This window comes from Lolium perenne, chromosome 2 (assembly GCF_019359855.2).
Source record: "Lolium perenne isolate Kyuss_39 chromosome 2, Kyuss_2.0, whole genome shotgun sequence".
In the NCBI taxonomy this organism is placed as follows: domain Eukaryota; kingdom Viridiplantae; phylum Streptophyta; class Magnoliopsida; order Poales; family Poaceae; genus Lolium; species Lolium perenne.
Window position 1 is genome coordinate 91433451 of NC_067245.2, and position 23338 is coordinate 91456788.

The 23338-nt window shown below is 46.0% G+C and overlaps 2 protein-coding genes across 4 annotated transcripts; one reads left to right on the forward strand and one right to left on the reverse strand.

Annotated features, from left to right (window-relative positions):
* Positions 1–107: 107 nt before the first annotated feature.
* Positions 108–10331, forward strand: LOC127333242 (uncharacterized). 2 transcript variants are annotated; one of them, XM_071826129.1, is made up of 10 exons: positions 108–1392; positions 1508–1726; positions 1937–3315; positions 3486–3621; positions 4403–7996; positions 8085–8386; positions 8471–8708; positions 8818–8890; positions 8975–9238; positions 9317–10331. In XM_071826129.1, exons 5-10 carry the CDS (start codon positions 7058–7060, stop codon positions 9760–9762), a joined length of 2262 nt encoding a protein of 753 aa, XP_071682230.1. In that variant the 5' UTR covers positions 108–1392; positions 1508–1726; positions 1937–3315; positions 3486–3621; positions 4403–7057; the 3' UTR covers positions 9763–10331. The 2 variants fall into 2 exon arrangements, with proteins under 2 accessions (XP_071682230.1, XP_071682231.1); XM_071826130.1 differs by having other exon boundaries at positions 3486–3599.
* A 9341-nt stretch (positions 10332–19672) lies between these two features.
* LOC127333243 (putative cysteine-rich receptor-like protein kinase 20) lies at positions 19673–22923 on the reverse strand. Of its 2 annotated transcripts, none has more exons than XM_051359581.1 (7): positions 21887–22923; positions 21678–21788; positions 21396–21583; positions 21111–21321; positions 20765–21002; positions 20475–20628; positions 19673–20229 (listed from the first exon to the last, which is right to left on the reverse strand). In XM_051359581.1, the coding sequence occupies exons 1-7, from the start codon at positions 22707–22709 to the stop codon at positions 19876–19878; spliced, it is 2079 nt and encodes a 692-aa protein (XP_051215541.1). In that variant the 5' UTR covers positions 22710–22923; the 3' UTR covers positions 19673–19875. The 2 variants fall into 2 exon arrangements, with proteins under 2 accessions (XP_051215541.1, XP_051215542.1); XM_051359582.1 differs by having other exon boundaries at positions 21396–21575; positions 21670–21788.
* Positions 22924–23338: the final 415 nt, after the last annotated feature.

Below are 23338 nucleotides of genomic sequence, written 5' to 3' on the forward strand. Positions count from 1 at the left end.
AAAATACACTTTTAAAAAGTTCAAAAATTTGGACACAAAATTTAATGAGTACATCTCGAAGTTCTACACATTCAGAAAGTGGTTCTATGGAAAACTTACATTTTTAGTGTCATGTGTAAAAAAGATAAATTTTGGTGGAAAAAAAGGTTCTGTACGTGACGTTTTCTTTGTCTTTTTCACACAAGTCACAAAAAATGTCGGATTTTCATGAAACTTGATATGCGCACATAGAATGTCGATACGTAAGTGCAAAAAATTTTGTTTGAATTTTTTGGACATTTCAAAAAGTTTTTTCGGTGGCAGGAGCATATGCTCCCACGTGCCGAATTGAATTTCTCCAACTTGTAAATTTGATAGCTTTGTTGGGTTAAAAGGCTATCTAATTCCTTAATTGGTGAAAGACACATATTATTGGTTTTATTAAATTAAATTTGTTCTGATTCATATAGACTTACGAAATATCAAATCTTAAGTTTGCAGAAAAAAAAATATTGGCGTGAAGATGTGCAGAATTGGCGCTGAGCAACGTAGATAATGGATAGACAACGGCTATAGGTGCCATGCCTTTCAGCTGTATCTAAAGGTATAATTGATGCACCCCCATGGGGGTCTCACAGGGCACTTAGCTTCTGAGCCGTCGGATCTGCACATTCTGGCCAATCTCGTCCGTTGCTTGTAGGTTTAGAACCTGCTAGATAAATCAATGCAATGGACGTGTCCTACCCGCCTCAGGCTGCTCATGGGTCCAACCATCGTCCGGGCCCGCTCGTCGGTAGCTGTGGGTGAGGTTGGCTTTGGTCGGCCGCGTCGCATGGACACGAGGAAAGATCTCCACTCCGCTGCTCTCCCGTTAGTCCACTAGCTAGATAAATCCATGCAATTGTCGTGTGTTACCCGGCTCAGGCTGCTCGTGGGCCTCACCATCGTCCGGGTCCACCCGTCGGTCGCTGCGGGAGAGGTCAGCTTCGTCCGGCGTGCCATCGCGGGCGTAGGGGCGCTGCCCACCCAATCCTCGATCCCATCCTCTCCCCCAGTCCGGGTCCACCGCGCTCGCTTGGAGCTCCCACTCCCGCATCTCCCCACCTCCTTGTCATGAAATTGCTGCGAGGTGGAGCGGCACGGTCGTCGTCTTCATGGGAACACCACTTCTCCTCTTCTTCCCCTGCTCTGGAGCAGTCGGCCGCACGGTAGCCGCCACGAGCTTCCACCGCGCTTCGCCGTCCTCCACCTCGATCTGGAGCACCGGCAGCCGGGTGAGACCACCACCTCACACCATCTCTGTCTCAAAACAAATCTGGCGGCAGTGGAAAATCATGGCATGGTAGGCGGCCGTGGTGTGGGATTGAGGTCAACAATGGCGGCAGCAGCTGGCGGACGACGGAGGCTGCATCGGTTTGTTGCCTCCTCTTCTCTCTCCTACCGGACGGACACCAGATCCCATCTCACGCATTCTTGCTCTTTTTTTCCCAGCGATCTCACGCGTTCTTGCTGGTCTTTTCTTTTCCAGCGAACAGATGCAGAAGATATGTGGAGGCGGTCACCCGATCTGCTTATGGCGCAAAAGATAAAGGGACGGGCCGGCTAGGAGGTGGACAAATGCGAGGCTCCCACGGTTGTATGCCTCATCGGCCTGGCGGCATCACCATGAGGACAAATGCGTAGAGGTTGATGTGCAGCCAGGCCACAGCGCTGGCACATCCATCCTCACTGCCCCAGGCCAGATAAGGTGCTCTTGGCTTTTCCTCTTCCTCTTCTCCCTTTTGCTCACATTTTTCTCTCCCCATCCAATCCTTAGGGATTGATATGTTTTCCCACTGCATATGTTGAGGCTGATTTGGTTTGGATCAATTTTCCATGGCTTCACATTATTTGCGCTTCTCAGGTGTTCGATGAATTGTTTACATGGGATAATAGGTTTTCTCTGGTTATGTTGCAGGCTGAGAGTTCCCAGCCAGGCTAGCGTGAACTTACTCTTACTCGAGACGGCAGTCCTGCTATTTCATGGATGAACTCGGTTCCTAATGGTGCTAAATATACCATTCTTTCTACTATGTAGTTTGCAACTTATTTTCGCTCCACTAAATCACCAAGGGAATACACTAGAGTAAGGTGCAGGGAAGTGCTGGTTGATATTTTCTATAAAAGTTTACTGGTTAATAATAGCTACGATGGAGTGGAGGAATAAGCTTAATAGTATCAAGAAAAACTGCTATTGTAGATGCCAGCGCTGCTCCTGGCCAGATTGTCCATTATATGGAGCGTAGAAGAGATAAAATAGATTGTAGGTATGGTGTCAGTACCAAATAAATCCCTGCAGCTGCGAGCATGCATTTTGCAATTTTGGATCAAATTAACTTTCATGTTTCGAGGAGGCTATACAGATCTTTTCTATGTTACTACTCCATGTTAGGAACGGCATTTTTTTTGATATTTCTGCATGGATAGGATTTATATGTTTTCCACTGTTTCTCCTCGATACATGCTCAATCTCTAATACTGCACGATCTAATCATCCTGCCTTCCAGAGTTCAGCAAAATTATGATCCCTAGACTTAAAATATTTGCCTATAAACTTGATGTTTAAGTTAATTCCTTGTAGAGTTCATATCTTTTCTTCAAAGCTTTTCAGTTATTTAAAAGTGGTGGTGCTGAAAAAATTAAGCTAGCTTCATAGAGTACTTGAGTGACACAGGTTTTTATTTACATATGGTTTCTTTCTTGTACAGAAAAACTCATCCAAGTCCACATTATTTTGCTGAACCATGAAAATTATCTGTAATTGTAACCACAAATTCCATTTTGCTACATTCATTTATAATAGTATGTATACTCGTTCCTTATATGATGCAAAGAATTACCTGGAAATCAGCGACATATGTGCCAGAACACCCAAGTTGTGGTTCTGTCATAACAGTTAATTGTGCAATTTTTTTTGCAGATGTTTTAATCTATACTCCAACTGGTTAGTCCTCATCTTGCTTACTGCTGTTGCTAACTATGTATAACAGGCATTACATGTATAGAATTCGGCGAACTAACTTACAAACTTGTATAGTCTGATTTTTTGCCATGTGTACATATGTGCCATGTGTACACATTAAGTTAATCCAGTTTCTAATTATTTTTTTATTAGAGAACAACTTGAGTGCGTCCTAATTTTTTAGTCCTCTTCTTTCTTGTTCCTGGGAACAACCAGAAAGTGCAGGTTTTTATGCAGCATATAATCGACAAGTTAAGTATTGTGAAAATGCCGTCGCAAGGGCATGGGGAAGGTCAATAATTGTCTTCCAGCATGACTAAAAAAGTCTTAATGTGGTAGGCTCCTGCCCCCCTGCAACTTTCTTGCTGATGGATTACTACTACTATACGTGCAATATATCTTTTAGCTCTTTTAGGTTATTTGTTTTTTCTATGTCAGATTAATGATTGCAGTCACACATGTTATGCGTCGGGAACTAATGGTTTTATTCTTGGTTGTCGTATAGATCATAGGTTATGTTCGAGCGTCACTAAATCGATGCCTCAAGCGACAGGTGAATAGCTTGCTTGGAGCTCCAGGATGATCATCAGCAGCCTGGAATGTGTACTCTGGATGTTGGGTCAGTTACATATCATACTTGAGTATGTTCAATCAGCTCAATGTAATAATCTGAAGTTTTATGGCACCAACTCAAGTATGGTAAATTGATGTTCATTCCTGGTGTATTTGACAAATTTAGCAACATACAACTTTAAGAGGGCTGCCTGAAAAACACATGAGAGAGCAGCTTGCCACAATTGCCATGTTATCTGCTCCTCTTCACAACTTGATTAGAAAGATTCAGAATCAACCATGTTATCTATCAGATCATTTCTTTCTGAGTGGTGATAATACTAGCTTGTTTTAGTGGCTGAAATGCTTAAAACATTTGTCCTACACTCACTGTAGTTGTTTGACAAATTTAGCAACCTGCATCTGTAAGTTTAAAATGCAGAGAAGTGTATCAACAGATATGAGAGGGCTTATGATCAAATTTAGGTAGTTTTACTCTGATTCAGCTAATGTTGCTATCCTAGCTATTTCCATTTATATTCTTTGGGTGGCAAACACATACCGATTTCTAGACTAGATAAAGTGTTTGGTCTACTATACTGGCAAACGTTAGGCTATGGATAGGAATGTTTATTAGTCATAATGATTTATGGAGAAGATCTGTTTCTATTGTAGTCCCTTCCTCTAAGCAAGTATTCTGATTTGGTGTCTCTGGAAGTAGGTTATTGTGCATAAAAAGTACTGTTCACCTGTTATTTTTCTTGACTTCTTGGTTTGCTTGCATGTATCTGTTTATTGTGTTGTTTTTCTTGTTCAAGGCGTCTCTAAAAAAACTCACTCCTATACCACATGTTGTTGATGGTTCACTAGGTTGCCCCACTACAGCCTGCAGGAGCATCACACGTCAGGCCAAAAGTCACAAAACCTATGTCTTTTGTCTACTCTTCGTCCCGTCATTGCTTCCATAGGGCAGGCCATCGTGTCCGGTATCTCTATCCACCTTGGCAGGTTCTCCATTGATATGTTCGTTCGATTAATTTTCTGTCTCTATTTGGGGTTACGAAAGGTCATGTTAGGCGTGTACAAAACCTAATGTTAAGAGTACACTAATGAGATTGCTAAAATATGACCACTATGATTTATTTGGTTGTGTATCTGTGTTGCCTGCACTTCTTCTCCAGCTCACAGGAGGGTATTTTCTGAAATCTGTATGATGTTTGATTTAGATTGCATCTTCTAAAATAGTTGAAGCCTTTGAGTTTTGCCTATAAACTAATATGCTCATGACAGGCATATTATCGTGTTTTGTTTGATTTATGCTAGGTTCATTCATGAGATCCAGTTCACAAGGTACGTTGCCTAAACAAATATATGGTGACCATGGCTGTGTGGGGAATCTGAACAAATATTTCTCTGCTTCACATCTTCGTTTCTGTAGTAAAAATTTTTTTTGTGTAGCAAGTATATTTTCCTTGCATATTGTTTAGATAGTCCTGACTACTGACTGTGCAATTGACCACTTACACAAGTTAGGTTGTTCAGTAGCGATGCCCTTGCAGCAAAATATTTATTTCAGTAAATGATGCCTAATTTATCATGGTTATGCTTTGTAGAAGGAATATAGATGGGTAATTGACATGTGTTTTGGATCTTGATTCCTGTATACTACTGCCTACCAATGTGCTTGTCTTTGTTTGCTATAATATCGTTTCTTTTTTACTGTAACTAAAAGGGAATTGATAGGTGTGTTCGATGTTCTATCTTGGATTATAATTAGGTGAGTAGCTTCAGATGGCATGTTTTTCAATCTTTTGTTTTCTAAATATTACATGGCTGGTAAATTGTTCATGTGCGCACAACAGGTTCTTCCGGGCCAAGCTTATTGATTAGTTTCTAATCGTTTTTGCACATGTGCTACGTTTTTTGATAGTTTTATGGTTTGACCCGCCAATGATTTTTGTTAGCAGCCGATAAAAGACCACAGTTCGTTTCCTTTTTAACATTGTTTTGCTGTCTAAAATTCAGCTTTCTTGGTAGATTGGCTGGCGATGCAAGTCTCGTGTAGTTTGTAGGTGCTGACAACTGCCACAGAAAGCTCAGGCTAATGGACCGCCCAAGGAGGCAGCGTAAATCTGGAGCAGGTATAATGTCTGAAATGTTTTGGATATATATTATTTTGTCTACTTTTGGGTATTCTTGCAATCCTTCTTACATGAAGTAAATGTAGGCATATAATCTTTATCTTCTGCTTGTTATTTTGGAAACATATGTTATTTCAGAACCATATTATCTATGTAACTCTGTTGGTTATCCGCTATGTACTCTACGTCTGCTTCCAGATGGGTTTAGTACTTGTGTTCAAAACATCCACCGTATCCTGGTCACACTTTGTTTAGTGCCTTTTCTCTGCTAACCAAAACTACTCTTGCAAATTTATCGGGTACCTAACGCGTCCGTTAGGATTTTTCTTCGTATCTGTTGATACGGATAAAAATAGCAGAGCGCAGTCTTCGGCGATGCCACGCCCAGCAGAACGGATCTGGGGTCTTACCTTCGCCAATTTGCGGCATTCAGAAATTGATCGCAACTTTGGCGTTCTGAGAATATATTGTCGAGTGCTTTTTCGGCTGTTGGAATGGCACATTTTATCGAGTCAAAGATGACTTATATTGCTCTCCCGATGGGAGTATATGTAGAGTTAATTATAACTCGAAATATACTCTTTTGCTCTTCTATCTTTCTTTTTCTCTTTCTTTCTTTCTTTTTTATAATTTCATCGGGCACGCGAGCAGCGTTCCCGATGGGAGTAGCCCCCGAGGCTACAGCCAAGGACTTGTACTTGGGTGTAGGCTCCACGCCTTATGCCGATATATTTTCTTTTATCTCCCGAAGTTTTATAATTTCTCGGGTGCGCGAACAGCGCTCCCGATGGGAGTAGCCCCCGAGGCTATGAACAAATATTTGTATTTGGTCATAGGCTCACGCCATTTCTATTTTGTCTTTCTGGATCTTTTTTCTTTTTTCCAAAGTAGCCCCCGAGCGTTTGATCAAAAACTTGTATTTGATCAAAGGCTCAACATTATTTTTCCGTGTCGCCTTTTATGAAGCTGTTGAGTCGAATTTTTTCTTCTGCCAAGATGACGTTGTTGCTGACGATAGCCACGATTGCTTGTCAAAAATTTGCGACAAGTCTTTTCTCGCTGCCATGCGGGCCCAATTAATCCACTGTCTTGACACGTCGTGCAAGTGGGGGACACACGTCCTCCGCTTTTTCTGGCGCACGCACCGTAACTTCCCCAACATTGAATTACTTTTTTACCCTTGTTGCCACGTGGCTATCATCTGTCACACATTTTCCTTATCCAACGGTTCGTCGTTTCACCGCACCCCTATATAAGTTCGTCTTCTTCCTCCTTGGGCACTTCCGCTCGCGCCGTCCTCCTGCTCTCATCTGCAAACTTCCTCCTGCGACCCACAGCCACCTAAGCTCCTCGTCTCCAAGCTGCGAACCTTGCGCCATTGTTGATGCCACCGCGTCGATTGACGAGGCACAGCACGCCGGAATCCTCCATGGCCGCCGTGGATCTGGGGACAGCAGAGTGGGAGAGATCGAAGATTTCCACTCAGGACATCAACATGCTGAAGAAGCTGGGGATCAGCAAGAAACCCAAGGCACTGTGCTTCCCCCGTGAGGAAAGCTACCCAACCCCTCCAATGGGGTACCGGGTAAGTTTTGTCGACCACCTCATCCGCAGTCTTTCCGCCCCCATTCATCCTTTTCTCCGTGGACTTCTTTTTATCTACGGTTTGCAACTCCACCACCTCACGCCAAATTCAATCCTCCATATTTCCATTTTCATCACTTTGTGCGAGGCCTTCCTTGGCGTCCAGCCTAACTGGGCGCTATGGAAGCGCATTTTCTTCTGCCGCCGTAATGGCTCGCCCAATGTCGCCTATAATATAGGCGGCGTTGTGATTTCTGTTCGGCCCACTGTCGACTACTTCGATGTCAAGCTTCCTGACTCAGTTCAAGGATGGCGCAAGAAGTGGTTGTACATTCAGGAGGAGAACCATGGATGTGCAGAGGACAACATCCCTCCTTTTGATGGCGCCGAGAAAATCTTTCGCCGCCGCTCCTGGGATGTGGAGGCCACCGAAGAAGAAAGGGTGTCGACAGAAACCTTGATGGCTCGTATCCACGAGTTGCAAAATACTCGCGGCAAAGAATTATCGGGTATCCAAATCACTGCATACTTTCTTAGGACTAGAGTGCAGCCACTTCAAGCTCGCAAGTATCCTCTCTGGAAATATGCTGGCGAGAAGGATGAAGATCGGCTGTCGGTGGATTTGGAGGTCAAAGACTTGGAAAAGCTTGTCCGAAAAATCTCATCTCTCAGCAAAAAAGATCCTGTCCCTGCTTCTTGTCGTGTAAAACCATTTAGCGCCGCCAATCCACTCCCCCAGGTAATCTTTGTCTATTGTCTTGTTGTTGCTTTGCTAACTTTTTTTGTAACTTCTTTTCTGACGTCTCTCCCTATTTTATTTTGCACAGAATCATCCAGACCTTGTCTCGCTTCCTCCTCTTCCTGAAGGTGGAGAAGTCGAAGAAAGGGCCATTGTCACTGATGACAATCAAGAAGCTCTGTCTTTTGTGAATGAACCCGTGGATTCTCGAAAATCTGCGGGATCTTCCGAAGGCACTGCATCAGCACTATCTCCTCCTCCCGCTGTTTCTCCCAAGGGCAAAAGGAAGAGGAATGACGTCGAAGATTCCGGCACTTCCAAAGCCGAAGAAGTTGATCCTTCATGTCAGAAGGCAACTTATGATCCTTATCTTGAATCCCTCGTCAGCTCGTAAGTCATTTTTATTTCTCCTTATTTCTGTACTCGAAATTTTTGTCTTGTCTTGCTTTTTATGCTGTCGATTTTTAATCACAGCGATGATGAGAAAGAAGTACCAACTTTTGACGTGGCTCCTCGGACGAGCACGTCACATACTTTACTTGCTTCGGATACGCTAGTTGAAGGAGAAGAATCCTCGCCTCCTCAACAAAATGTCGTCACCACTACTCCGCCATCAAGCCCCCTTGCTCCTTCACCAAAAAGGACAAGGATTGAAACGATCATTGAGCCTGCCCCTCAATTGGGTAGCTCTTCTTCTCTGCTCTTGGATGATGTAAGTTTTTTAATTTTCTTGCCAATATCTATATTTCCTCTATTTGATTTTTTACGCCTTCATTCTTTTTCCATACCGATGTTTCTCTTTCTGTGTTCTTCTTTGACAGCCCATGATCAAAGAGCTTATCCGCATCGGATCCCAATTCATTGGGTACTGTGAGTATGCCAGCAGAACTGAAGGTAATAACTTTTTTGCTGTCGTTATTTCTGACTTCTTGCTCCTGTTGTTTGTCGCAATTTTGACCTTTCTTTTTATTTCGACAGAGAAACTTGCAGAGGTCAGCAAGCGTGCCGACGCACTTGCTCAAAAACTGGAGCAAAGTGAAGCGGCCCGCAAGAAAGCCGAACTTGTTGCTAGCGAAGCCAAAGCAGAGGCTGATGAAGCCAAAGCAAAAGCTGCTAGTGTCGAGGAGCTGCAGAAAAGACTTGAGGATGCTGAGGCTGCATTAAATGAGCACAAAGCCGCACAGGCTGCTCGTGAAAAGGGAATCCTCAAGCGCCTGAGTTCGCAAAGTCGGCGCTTCAAAGGTAATTTTATCGATCTCTTCTATTTTTTATAGGACCTGCTTTTTCTTGCTTTTGACCAACGTTTATTTCCTGTGGCAGGCCAAACAAACCAAGAGTTTGATCTGGAGAATCCCGACAATGATCCTCTTCTTGACGCACTTTCTTATCTGGAGTTTCATGGATCCGAAATTCGTGAAGGCGTGGTGAATGCTGACGCAGGATTATCGAAGCTATTCCCCTACTTCTTCCCGAAGAAAGAGGAGCCCAAGACTTTCCTTGCCCTTGCTCAGAGCTTCAATCCATCAGAGGACCTTGGGCTGAAAATGCGCCAGGAGAACATGAAGATTGCTGTCGAGAGCACTGTTGCCTTGGTTGCTGACAGCCAGCAAACTGTTGACTGGATGAAGGTTGGCGACACCGAGCAGATAGAGCAATCAAAATGGCGGTCTTTGATCAAGGCAGCCAAACCCAATACGAAGAAAATTCTGGCCTATCTCGGGATCAAGCCATCTTCAACTCCTAGCTCATCGAGGCCGGAGGTCTAGTTGCATGCCTCTTTGTTTTTTGCTTTCTCTGTCTCTTTTGCCTTTGTCGCCAATTTAGCTGTGGCGACAATTATCCTGGTAGTCCTTTTGGAGAAACTTCTTTTGTAATGTCTATGTAAATTTTTCTAGAAATTAATGAAATTCCTTCTGGCACTATCATTGATCCTGGCGCTTTCTTTTCCAGTTAATATTTGATAACTATTCGACCAATCCTTGCTCTGCCGATGCTTCACCTGCTTCTTCCTTCTCGAAGAAAATGCTAGTTGATAACGACCCCCTTGAAGGTTCTTCGAGCAAACATTTCTCGGAGGATTTGCAAGAACTTCGACAGCAACTTCAATCCATGAAGAAACAAACTCTGGCAATGATGGAACAGTCTCGAAAAGCATCCGAACAAGAAAAACTCGCTCTCCAACAAGCCAAAGAGGCTATGGCTGCCAAGGATACTGCTGTATTGGAAGCAAAGGGAGCCATTACCCGAGAAAATAGCATGCTCGAGCTAATGTTGGAGGCTAGCACAGATATGTTAGGTATGTTTTTCCAAACTCACAATGCTTCCTTTTTATTTTGTCGTGCCCCCTTTTAAATTTCTTGCCTTGTCGCTTAATAGGCTCGGTTCTTGATGCTGCCGCCGAAGATCGAAGAGTGAACGAGAGAACAAATCTTCTCGTCAATCTTTCCCTTAATCATGGCTGTTTATTCTGGGCCTCCCCTGAACGAACCCAGCAAATTGTCAGGTTTCAAGATCGTGCTTGCCAAGTGCGCGAATTTCTCAATTTTTGCACGACAACATTAACCATTGTTTACAAGACTTTGTTTCCTCGAAATGAAGTTCCCAAAACTCTTCCTGAATTGCTGGAGGTATTCAGAGATGCTCCCCGCATTCATAATTTTGTGCGAGCTCAATTAACTGCTGGAGCGAGGTTCGCCATGATTATGATAAATATTTGCCATCCAAAATTAGACCTGACGAAGATTGTTGCTGATTGCCTGGCCAAGAAATCGCGGCGAAAAAATGATATTGACACAATCAATGAGATGGTAACTCCTGTGGCCGAGTCGATGATAGATGAGCTTCTTCGGATGGACTCAGAATTCTTCGTCAAGGGATCCTATGCTGAACATAAAACAACCAGAGGCTTGTCCATAGATAGTATTTTAGGCTTTGACTGATTTGTACTATATTGGACAACATTATGTCTGTATCTTTTTTGATTTCCGAAAAGATTTGTTGTATATTGTAAAGTGCTCTATATTGTTGGAGCCCCCGAGCCTTCTGGCTAGAGTTTGTACTGTTTTTTCCATCTCGAAGATTTTTCCTCTTGCCGTAAGGAGATATCTTTATTTTTTCACCGAATAGGTTGCAAGCCTCCGAGTATCTTAATGTCGAAGTTCTATATTTTTGTTGCGAGGTTTCTTGGACCAAAGCAATAAGATTTTTGACGTGTACACTATATTTATAATTTGTTAGCTTCCGATATTTGGCGAGGTATTTAGTGTACCAAGGCGAAATATTTTGGTAAGTCTAATTTGTCTATATTGTACGTATTTTGAGACTTGAAGGCGTTGAGCCCCGAGCGTGTCGAAGAATAAGAAATAAATCTCCACTATCTTTATTATATTGCAGCACCGCGAGCCCGCCTCATTAAAAACCTTTCCGTCCCCACTCGGTGCCCCGAAAAGGAAAAGAGTGCGTCTGAAAACTCGCGGGCGTTTCAGTACATTGTGTTTTTACAGAGAAGGACTATATTTCGACTCTAGGCGTAGAACCGCCTGAGCTGTGCTATGTTCCAGGGGTTTTTCTCGGGAGCCCCTGTCTTCTTGTCCTTGATCCTGTATGCGCCTCCGTCGATGACTTCCGTGACAACGTAAGGCCCCAACCATGGTGATTCGAGCTTCTCAGTACTTTTTTGATTTAACCGCAAGACCAAATCCCCAACTTGAAAAGATCTTGGTCTTAACCGTCGACTGTGGTAGTTTTTGAGGTCTTGCTGGTATTTGGTGACTCGTGCAAGTACTTCATCGCGAGCTTCGTCGGGTGCGTCCATATCATCCTCCCGAGCTTTTTGTGATGTTTATTCGTCATACTCTGTTACCCTTGGAGAATCATGCTCTATTTCAATTGGTAGTACTGTTTCGGCTCCGTGGACGAGAAAAAACGGAGTTTCTTGTGTCGCCGTATTTGGTGTTGTTCGGATGCTCCACAAAACACTTGGCAATTCCTCTGGCCAAGTATGTCGAGCTTTTTCAAGCGGTCCTAGCAGGCGCTTTTTGAGGCCGTTGCAGATGATACCATTGGCTTTCTCGACTTGTCCGTTAGTTTGCGGGTGCCCAACTGACGCAAAGTGCAATTTAATGCCTACTTCTGCGCAGTATTCCTTGAATTCCTTGGATGTGAAGTTTGAACCGTTGTCTGTAACAATGCTATGGGGCACGCCAAACCGAAAAACGAGGCCTTTCACAAACTTTATTGCCGACGCTGCATCTGGTGAATTTATTGGCTTCGCTTCTACCCACTTGGTGAATTTGTCGACAGCGACCAGCAAGTACTCATACCCTCCAGGCGAAGCTTTGTGCAACTTGCCCACCATATCGAGTCTCCATTGGGCGAAGGGCCATGACAATGGTATTGGTGTTAGTTCTGCCGCTGGAGAGTGAGGTTTTGCGGCAAACCTTTGACACGCATCGCAGGTTCGTACTATTTCCTTGGCATCCTCGATTGCTGTCAACCAATAGAATCCTGCCCGAAAAACCTTGGCTGCAAATAGCTCGACTACTTGCGTGGTGGCCACATATTCTTTCGTGTACATCCTTCAGAATTATTCTTCCTTCTTCGGGTGTGACACACCTTTGCAGGACGCCTGAAATACTTCGCTTGTATAATTCCCCTTTGATCACTGTGAAAGCTTTGGATCGTCGAATAACTCGTCTTGCCTCAACTGGATCGTCGGGTATTTCTTTCCTGAGGATGTATGATATATATGCTTGCATCCAAGGAATTTCTACCATCATCACAAGCTCTTGGTCCTCTTCATCCTCCGTGGTTTCTTTGAGGGGTGCCGAAGTTTTCTCTTCCTTTGCTTTTTTCTGCACCTTTTTTGGCTTCGTGGATCTCTCCGCTATTTCTTCCCAAAATACTCCTGGCGGGATTGGGAGGCACTGCGACCCGATGTTTGCGAGAACGTCGGCTTCATCATTGCTCAATCTACTGATGTGATTTACCTCGCATCCATCAAACAGCTTCTCTAGCTCATTGTACACCTCCTTGTATGCCATCATGCTATCGTTGACTGCGTCACATTGGTTCATAACCTGCTGAGCCACCAATTGTGAGTCGCCAAAGATTTTTAGTCGAGTTGCACCGCAAGCTTTCGCCATCTTCATCCCGTGTATGAGGGCTTCATATTCTGCTTCATTGTTGGATGCGTTAGGGAACGTCATCCGAAGGACGTATTTCAACTTGTCGCCTTCAGGTGATATAAGTACTACTCCTGCGCCAGCTCCTTCTACTCTCTTGGATCCATCGAAGTTCATGGTCCAAGTTCTCGACAAATCTGGGGTCCCGTGTTTTGTAGCTCCATCCACTCTGCAATGAAATCTGGCAGAACTTGCGACTTGATTGCCTTTCTTTTTTCATACGTGATGTCCTGAGGGGAAAGTTCTATTCCCCAAAGGGAGACACGCCCTGTAGCTTCTGGATTATTCAGTATATTTGAAAGTGGTGCTTCGTTGACTACTATTATCGGGTGTGCCGAAAAATAGTGGCGCAACTTCCTTGCCGTTGCAATTACTCCGTATGCTAGTTTCTGGTACTGCGGGTACCGCTGTTTGGAAGGCGATAAAACTTCACTGTTGAAATATACTGGCCTTTGCACTCCATGGAGTTTTCCTTCTTCTTCTCTTTCAACAACTAGCACCGTGCTAACCACTTGAGGCGTGGCTGCAATATACAGCAGGAGAGGTTCCTTTTTTTTTGGCGCCACCAAGATTGGTGGTCTCGAGATTGTGCGCTTCAAATCCTCGAAAGCTCTGTCGGCCTCTTCGTTCCACTGGAATTTTTCTCCTTGCTTTATCAGAGCGTAAAATGGTAACGCTTTTTCTCCCAACCTGACGACGAATCTGCTCAAAGCTGCGACTCGTCCAGTTAGCTGCTGTATTTCTTTCAACTTTGTTGGCTTCCTCATTGTTACGATAGCTTGTATTTTGTCGGGATTTGCTTCAATTCCTCTTGCTGAAACTAGAAACCCCAGAAGTTCTCCTGCTGGAACGCCAAAAGAACACTTCGTCGGGTTCAGCTTGAGGCAGAATTTGTCGAGGTTGTCAAAGGTTTCCTTGAGATCCTCGATCAGCGTTGCCCCCTTTTTTGACGTTATGACGACATTGTCGATGTATACTTGCACGTTTTTCCCGATCTGTGTCGCCAAACACTTCTGCATCATCCTCTGATATGTTGCTCCCGCGTTTTTTAGACCAAAGGGCATTGTTCTGTAGCAAAACACGCCGTAAGGTGTTATGAACGCTGTTTTGGCCTCATCATCTTCTTTTAGTCTGATCTGGTTATAACCAGAGTATGCATCCAAGAAGGAAAGACGTTCACATCCTGCCGTGGAGTCGATGATTTGATCGATCCTTGGGAGGGGAAAGTGATCCTTAGGACAATGTTTATTGAGACACGTAAAGTCGACGCACATGCGAAGGACTGTCGTGTGTTTCTTCGGCACCATCACTGGGTTAGCTACCCATGTGGCTTCTGTAGATATCTCTTTGATAAAACCGGCATCCTTAAGTCGATCTATTTCTGATAGCATAGCTTTGCGGTTTGGTTCCGAAAAACGCCGCAAGGGTTGTTTGATTGGTCTCGCGAGAGGATCCAAGTTGAGGTGGTGCTCGGCAAGTTCCCTGGGTACTCCTGGCATGTCAGCTGGACACCATGCGAAGATTTTCCAGTGCTCACGGAGGAACTTGACGAGCGCGCTTTCCTATGCGAGATCCATATTTGTTGCAATGGACGTCGTTTTTTCGGGTCTGTCGGGTGAATCTGTACCTCCTTAGAATTTTTCTCGGTATTGAAAGTTGATTCTTTATTTGGCCTTCCAACGTCTGGCAGCACGTCGTAGTCAGTCATACTTCTTGACGCCAAATACTCAACTTGCATCCCGAAAGTTTCTGATATCCGATGAAAATCCTTATCGCACTTATCGGCTAAGGCGAAGCTTCCTTTGACTGTGATTGGTCCCTTCGGTCCAGGCATCCTCCACAACAGGTATGTATAGTGTGGCACCGCCATAAATCTGGCATATGCTGGTCGTCCCAACAAAGCGTGGTACTGCGACGGAAAATCCACAACTTCAAATTCCAGCCTCTCGATTCTATAATTCTCTCGGGTTCCAAACTGAACGTCGAGATTGATCTTCCCCAATGGATAACTTGGTTTCTCTGGTGTGATACCATGGAACCTTGTGTCTGTTGGCTTCAAGTTTGCTAGGGATATGTTCATCTTCCTCAATGTATCTGCATACATAAGGTTTAAGCTGCTGCCGCCGTCTATGAACACTCGAGAGACATCAAATCCCGCAATAACTGCTGGTAAAATAAGTGCTTTGGCCTGCCACAGTCGAGGAACTTGCTGCGGATGATCTGCTATGGTGAAGCCAATATCTTGCCCTGACCAATTAAGATACTCGACTTTTGGTGGAGGCATTTTTTCTGCCTTAAACACCTGTCGTGAGATTACTTTCTGAGCTCTGTTGGATGGCCTTCCCTTCTGAATCATTGACACCGCTCCGTTGGAGTTAGGATCAACGTAAGGTGGTGGTGGAGGTGCTGCCGCTATTCTGAGCTGATGTCGATTGTCTTCTGTAATCGCGGGAGGAGGTGGCAAGTGGATCTCGCTCCTGGGTTCTCGAGGATTTCTCTGTGCTGCTCGAGCGTTAGCGTGCTCTGCCCACCTTAACATTGCCTGGAAATTGCGACAATCTTTCTGCAGATGTCCTGACTGTCTTTTTCCATTGCTGTCGAGGAAAAAGTGCATCTGACACGGCCCATTCATCATCTCTTCGGGAGATACGAAAGGTCTCGGGAACCTAGGCCCGCTATTTTGCCTGTTGTTTCGAGAGTCGTCTCTGTTATCGCCTCGCTGCTCACTGCTTCTCTGATAATCATCTCTGTTGTTTCCTCCTGTGTTTGCCCGAAAACCTGCCGAAATTTGTCCTGGAGCATCATAGTTCGGGTACTGCCGAGGAAATCGTCGCCTCGGTTGATAATTTCGACCACGGTCCTCCTCTGGCGACCTGTGCCGTTTGTTGTGGACAGCATCTTCTCCATCTGCCCATCTGTTTGCTATTTCCATTAACGCGGATACTGTCTTTGGGTTGGTCCTTCCCAAGTCTTCGACAAAATCTCCACGCCTGATTCCTGCGACAAACGCATCTATCGCTCTCTCGTCAGATATATTTTCTGCCGAGTTTTTGATGATGTTCCACCTTTGGATATATTTTCTCATTGGCTCGTCTGGCTTTTGTCGACATGCTCTCAACTCCTCTAACAACGCAGGTTTTTTGCATGTGGACCGGAAATTCTTGACGAACACGTCCTCGAAGCTTTCCCAGCTGTCGATAGATCCTGGAGGAAGTTTCTTTATCCAAGATCGTGCGGCTCCGCTCAAATGCACCTGGATGCTTTGCATAGCTGTTGCCCTGGTTCCTCCTGTGAGCTTCACCGTCTCGAGATAATCAACTAGCCAGTCCTCTGGATCCTGAAGGCCGTCGAATTTCTTGAAGTTGTCGGGTAGCTTGAATCCTGAAGGGACTCGAGTTTTTCGGACTCTCCTCGTGAAGCACGGCAAGCCACACATATCCTCGTCGTTAAGCTCTGGGGATTGCCGATGTTCCCTTCTGCTTTGCCGCGCTCTGTCGACCCTTGCTTGTGCTGCCGTGTCTCTTGCTCCACTTGGTCCTTCAGGGGCTGCCGCTGTTGCTGCTGCAGGTCGTGGACTATTTTGCCTTGCCGCTCCTTCGGGAGGTGTTGATACAAACGTTGTCCCCATAGCTCCAACTCCTGCTATCGCCATATTGTATAGTGTTTCCCTTGGATCTCCTGGAGGTGGTTTAGATGCGAGGATAAAAGCATGTGTCGCCACATACCCAGCCTCTGGTGTCTTAGGGATGATGTTTCCTCTTGTATCTATCGACACAAAGGACATGTCGAGGTTTTGGACCAAGTGCTCTCTTTCTGCTTCGGGTATGTGTTGTAACCTTGATCTTGCTCTGTTCCGAGCCTCCCTGTGGCTATCACCCGAAGTTCTAGATTGTCGACTCAAATCTGCCCTTCTCCTGCTGGATGCAGAAGCTGCCTCCTTTCTTCTGTTTAACTCAGCTGTCTGTTTTTCCAATTCTCTTGTAGCTCGTGCGAGCCTATATTGATATGCTTGCAATTCCTCTGGCGTGGCTGTGGTGGCCATTGGTTCTGAGCCGTCCATAGCTCTCGCGGCTCTATCCCACGCTGCTTGCGGGAGTTGAACTCTGTGTCGCGGCTGTGGCCCGACGTACTTATTGCCCAGGCCTCGTCGCAGATCGGAGGGATCGACGTATGGATTTCCCAGATCGTCGAAAGCCTCAGATGTTTCCTCTTGATCATTGCTTGGCTCTTCAATGGCATAAATCTGATGATATTTTGTATTCAGATCTATGTTGGGTTTGGTGACACCATCGTTGAGATTGATGAAGACCTTGCCCACTGTAATAGATTTGTCGATGAAGTCGTAACTGTCGACACTGCTTGAGCCATCGCTTATATATGAGTCCGCAGATGACTCAAACGATATGTCGCTGAAGATCTTGGCGAGTTTCTCTCTTGCCACAGTGCGACGTAGCGTGTCGACGAAGTTTCTTCTTCTCCTGATTCGGTTGACGATGTATAGCTTGAAAAATCGGAATCGACCGCCGACGATCCCGACGAAATCGGAATTTCGACACGATACGATCCTTCCTTCTCGACGCGAAAGCGAAACCTTCCGAACGTCATCTCCATAGGCTCCGCCAGATACGCATATGCATCCAAACGGGAGGGTGGGTGAGGAACAAAATCGACAGGACCAGCAGCGATCTGTTTACCTCGATCCATTGCGTTGCTTGCGGTTGATGATGTCGAAGATCTTGAACGTGCCATCGAGATCAGATCCTTACGCCTCTAGTCCCCACAGACGGCGCCAATTGACAAGGTATCAACTTGTTAATGCCTATGGATTGTAGGCTAGGGTTTAGTTAGAAGTAGAGGGCAAGTAGATCTCGAAGGTTTCAGCCGAAAAGTACTCGACGATTGTGAAAACTAGGGTTTGTAGACAATGATTCGATGCCTTCCTCGTCCCTCGACTCCCCCTTTATATAGGAGGCGGAGCCGAGGGATTCGTGTTGTACAAGTTACAGAGTCCGGGATGGTTTCTAACTCATCCCGCAAGATTACAAATAACGCTTCCTCCTTAATAATATCTTGGGCTTCCGAATCTTCTTATTCTTCGGGTAGTGGGCCTTCAGTAAACCCCGGGTACTATCTTCGGCAGGCCCATTTGGGATGCCTATGTCACCATGTACCTACATAGTCGCATATTTGATTCAAATGTGTTGAGTATTTGTTTAAGCTAGCATTTTGAGTCATTTGTTGAACATAGTTGGGTCATTGATTTGTACCATTTGAGACATTTTAATTGAACTCACACCTTTCATGCTATGCTTAAAAAAATGAGAGAGGGATAGGTGGAGATTGGTTCAACTCGGTCATCGGCATGATCCGGTACACCGGCCATCCCACGATGCGGTGTGCACCAGGCTAACTATGCAGTCAGCTCGAGAACAACCTCAATGAACTGACGGACCTATAATTCAACTAGGACGTAGCTAACTGAAAAACGCAAACACATGGCTAACAGAACGAAAAAACTATCATTAGCCGAAAACCCTCGAGGTCTCGATCGTCAGGATTAAGTGCAGCAAGCAGAACATGAAAAGCGCCAAGTTTAACATTTATAATATATTAATATAATACAACCAGACACAAACCCATCATCAACATTCATAGTATCAAGTACACATAAGTTGAAAATATAACCTATTACGATCTAATATACTACCTCTGTCCATAAATAGATGTCTTAGATTTATCAAAATTTGAATGTATATAGACACTATTTAGTGTATAGATTCATCTAAATTTAGACAAATATAAGACATCTATTAATGGACGGAGGGAGTAATAAACTTTAAATTATGGATATTGATATTTTTTCTAAATATTTGAACAAACTTCAGAAAGTTTTAATAACCCAAATTTCATTCTCTTCCCCTCGTTACTATGGTGATATCATTGAAATGATGAATAATAGAATGTCTTCGTTCGCGTACCATCTACATATGAGGTTTCCACATACATTATGTTTACATGTGAAGGCGATGAACAATAGTTCTGGAGCCGTGGAAATAGAATAGCGACATAGCAAAGTAACAACAATAGCCCATGGGCTATTGGTGAATTCAGTAGAGGGGACCTTGTCTGCAATGATTCCCAACAAATTAAAAATGGTAGAAAGAAAAAAATCACATTCGCGAATGAAAAATACTATCTAAATTAGTGTTTTATATTTCTTGATATTCTCCTGTGCAACACACGGGCATTTAACTAGTATTATAAAACGAAGGTACTCCCACATACCAAAGTCATGACAACACCATCAGGTCCGCATTTGCACGGCTTGAATTGTCGCTGGCATGCCACACCTACCGTCCTACTAGACATTTGGTACTGCCAACGGCCAACCCTGGGCGCGACTCCGTTGCATATGGTTTTTCATTTTCCACGTTTTTGTTCAATAAAACATACACACCTGTATAACTCTTCGTACTATCCTAGCAAGTACTCGTGCAGTCCAAAATGTCCGGCTCAATTAATTATCTATAATCTGTACAGCAACAGTCTACTGATTTCTCGCTAAAAAAAGGTCGATCAACACCATGACACGAGCAATGCGTGTCAGTATGTCGCACAGAGCCATTAACATCATCTGAAAACCACATCGATCACCAAAAGGAGAGAACCACTGGGGTTTACGGATCGACGCCGTTGCTACCTCCCTTCTTCGATGGTGCTGATGGTCATATCGTTTGTGCTGCACGACCCGCCGGTGAAGTGCATTGACGACCGTGTCCGCACCCCTGACCCGCCCACGCCATCCTCGTCCTCGTCGTCGCTGGTGACCCTCAGGTGAAAGTGCGGCGGCCGTCGGGGGTCCGGCAGCGGCACCCCGTCGTTCCCCAGCATCGCCGTTGCTTCCGTCATCGTCGGCCGGTCATTAGCGTTGTCCTGCACGCACAGCAGGGCAACCTTGATGCACCGCATGATGCTCGTCACCTCGTTGCGGCCAGCCAGCGTTGGGTCGACCAGCTCGAACGCTCTCCCTTCCCTCCACAGCTGCCATGCCTGTCACAATGGCCCGGTCCAAAAATGCAAGTCACATTACTTAACTAATAAGGTTAGTCCCTGTCAATGCTGTGTCTTGCTAATGTAATGTAAACGCTAGAGGCTAGAAAATTGACCTATGGATAAGCCGCTGGCTTTGTATTCAACTTACAAGTCATGATCGAAGTTAAGAAATGTGTAAAGATTGCACGAAACGTGCGACATGTTATTAACTTCTCTCAGTGCTAGTTTCAGCAGAAACTTACATGTCCAAGGAGATTAACAAAGTCCCCATAGTGCTGGCCGTGGCCGCTATTCCTTTTGCCGCTCACTATCTCGAGCAGCAACACGCCGAAGCTGAACACGTCAGACTTCACCGAGAAGATGCCCTCGGAAGCGTACTCAGGCGCCATATAACCACTGCAGCACATCACAAAGCGCGCAGCATCAGTAGTCAATCAACAATATGCATTATATTTTATCGCAGCAGTAGGATAATTGACCGGTGTTTGTCTGATAAAAGAAAAGTAAAGTGTTTGACCAGTGCTTCTCTTACTAGGTGCCGACGACCCTGTTGGTGTTGGCCTCCGTCATGTTTGAGCCGAAGATCCTGGCCATGCCAAAATCCGAGATCTTGGGGTTCAGATCTCTGTCGAGCAATATGTTGCTGGCCTTCATGTCCCGGTGAATGATGCGCACCCGGGAGTGCTTGTGCAGGTACAGGAGCCCCTGCGCGATCCCTTCGATGATTTGCCGCCGTTTCCTCCAGTTCAGCAACGGCCCTCGCTCTTGGTCTACATTGCAATATGGTTTACAAAATCAAGTTTGATTCAGCGGAAGGCCAAAACTTCTCTAGTCTTTTAGAGAAAGCTTGCTTTTTACCAAGTGAACTAGGAAGTTACCAAAGATGAAGAAGTCTAGGCTTGTGTTGGGCATGTACTCGTACACCAGCATCTTCTCTTCCTCCTGCACGCAGCAACCCAGGAGCTTGACAAGGTTCGTGTGCTGCAGCTTGGCGATGAGCTGGATCTCGTTCTTGAACTCAACGAGACCCTGCCCGGACTGCGCCGCCAGCCGCTTCACCGCAACCTCGGTTCCATCAGGCAACACGCCCTGAAAAAAAACGCAGAGATTAACATTTCATTCAATCACATTTCAGAAAACAGCTAGTGTTACACAGTACTTGCCTTGTAAACCGGTCCGAATCCGCCTCTTCCGAGCTTGTTGCCATCGGAGAAGTTGTCCGTTGCAGCAGCAAGTTCGTGGAAGTCGTACAGCGTGAACTCTGAGCTGCTCTCTTCGATCTTCCACAGCTTCAGTGCCTCCTCTGTTTTCGAGCTGTTTCTGGAATGTCCTTGCTCTAATTTCTTCTTTCCTGAATTGGTGATTTCCAGGTGATTAGATAATTGTGATGACTCAAAGGTGTGGACAAAGACACAAAATTTTCTTGTAGTTTGTCACCGTCTTACCGCCTCCTTTTCTTAATCTTCTGATCAGTAGAAGGCAGCCTACCAACATTGAACAGAACACCGTGATTGAAACGCATAATACGATTATTAAGGTCTTCCTATGCTTGCTTCCTGCACGATAGCAGAAGAAAATACAGTATTTATTACGAACAAACCTGAAATAGTTCAACAAATTAAGTAGTGTATCGACACTATAAACTCTCCCTTACCATTGCTTCGTGTTGTTGAAGATGAGCCATCGAAGCCGATCCTGACGTCGGTCATGCCATGATAGAACTGGTAGCCCTCATACCGGATGTTGCAGCGGACGCCGAGGATGCGTCCGCCCTCGCGGCCGTCGTACCACTGGCGGGTCTGCTCCTGGAGGCCCTGGAAGCAGTGCCAGCACTGCCCCGGGGAGAGGTCCGGCGTGCACTGCGCCAGGCCGTACACCGTGGGCAGCTGCGCGTTGATGTACATGGCGGCGCTGGCGAACCGCCGCTCCGTGGAGTTAAACGCGCCGTACATGGACATCTCGCCGAACAGGGTGCCCACCAACGACAGGAAGAAGCTCCGGGACGTCGCGTTCCGGCTGTCCCACGCCGCGTAAGTCGAGGCGTTCATGTCCATGGCGTTGATCACCGGGGTGTTGTCGTCCGGCCGCGCCAGGAAGTCGTCGCCGGAGTAGCGGAGGGTGCAGAGGTCGTGGTAGAACGTGGCGTCCCTGTTGCCGCCGCAGAGCGCACGGAGCTGCCGGATCGCGTCGTTGAGGCAGCTGGAGCACGTCGAGGCTTCCGTGATGTCGCCGCGGCAGAGGGCGAGGCCGAAGACTCTGTCCGGGGCGGCGCCGATGGCCGCCGAGGCGTAGAGCGAGGGAGAGATGGAGGCGTCGATGGGCAGCGCCGTGGTGAGGCGCGCCAGGTTAGCCCCGAAGGCGTCGCTGGCCGTGTAGTTGCCGGTGGTGCCATTGCACGAGTACTCCGAGTAGGTGGCCGCGCTGGCGAGTGGACTGGTTAGGAAGAGGAAGAGCAGGCAGGGCAGAACGACAACCATGGCGGCTTCTTTCAGTGTGAAACAAGAGAAGGTTGGCGCTTCGCCATGGTTGCCGTTCCAGTTCTAAAATGTAAATACTTTTGGGAAAGTCAAAGTCTACGAGATGGTGGGTGGTTTGCTGTCATTTGTTCTCTCAACTTTGCTGTACCGTTCTTCCTTTCTGCCGAGGGGGTATTCGCTTAGTCAGATTGCCATGTTGACAGGCGACTAGTGCATTGCCGAAGCTTCTCGCCGTTAGGGCATCTCCAGCGGCGCGACGCATTTTAGCGTCCGCACGCGTCCGTTTGCGTCGACCCTTTTGGTCGAAATCGACCGCGCGTCCGTTTGCGTCGGGGTGGCTCCAGCGGGCATGATGCATTTTTTAGGACGAATTCTTTTTTTTTAAACATGAAACATAGTTTACATACTTAAAAAATAAACATAAAACGCCTACTGCTCCTCGCCGCTGTGCTGCTCGTCGCCGTTGTGCTGCTCCTCGTCGCTGTCGATCACGATGTACTCCGGTACGACCCAAGGCCAGTTGGCATCCGGGGGAGCGTACGCCGGGCGCGCTGCCGGTGCTCGAGGTTGAGGAGGCTGCGGCTGTGGAGGAGGTGGAGGCGCCCAGTACTGCGGCTACGGCTGTGGCG

Coding starts and splice junctions, on each gene's coding strand:
- LOC127333242 (XM_071826129.1), top strand. CDS start 7,058: ATGCCACCGCGTCGATTGACGAGGCACAGCACGCCGGAATCCTCCATG. Junction 8,891..8,974: donor GTATGCCAGCAGAACTGAAG/GTAATAACTTTT, acceptor TTATTTCGACAG/AGAAACTTGCAGAGGTCAGC. Junction 9,239..9,316: donor GCAAAGTCGGCGCTTCAAAG/GTAATTTTATCG, acceptor TTCCTGTGGCAG/GCCAAACAAACCAAGAGTTT.
- LOC127333243 (XM_051359581.1), bottom strand. CDS start 22,709: ATGGTTGTCGTTCTGCCCTGCCTGCTCTTCCTCTTCCTAACCAGTCCA. Junction 21,789..21,886: donor TTCAACAACACGAAGCAATG/GTAAGGGAGAGT, acceptor GCTATCGTGCAG/GAAGCAAGCATAGGAAGACC. Junction 20,230..20,474: donor TTGTTAATCTCCTTGGACAT/GTAAGTTTCTGC, acceptor CCATTGTGACAG/GCATGGCAGCTGTGGAGGGA.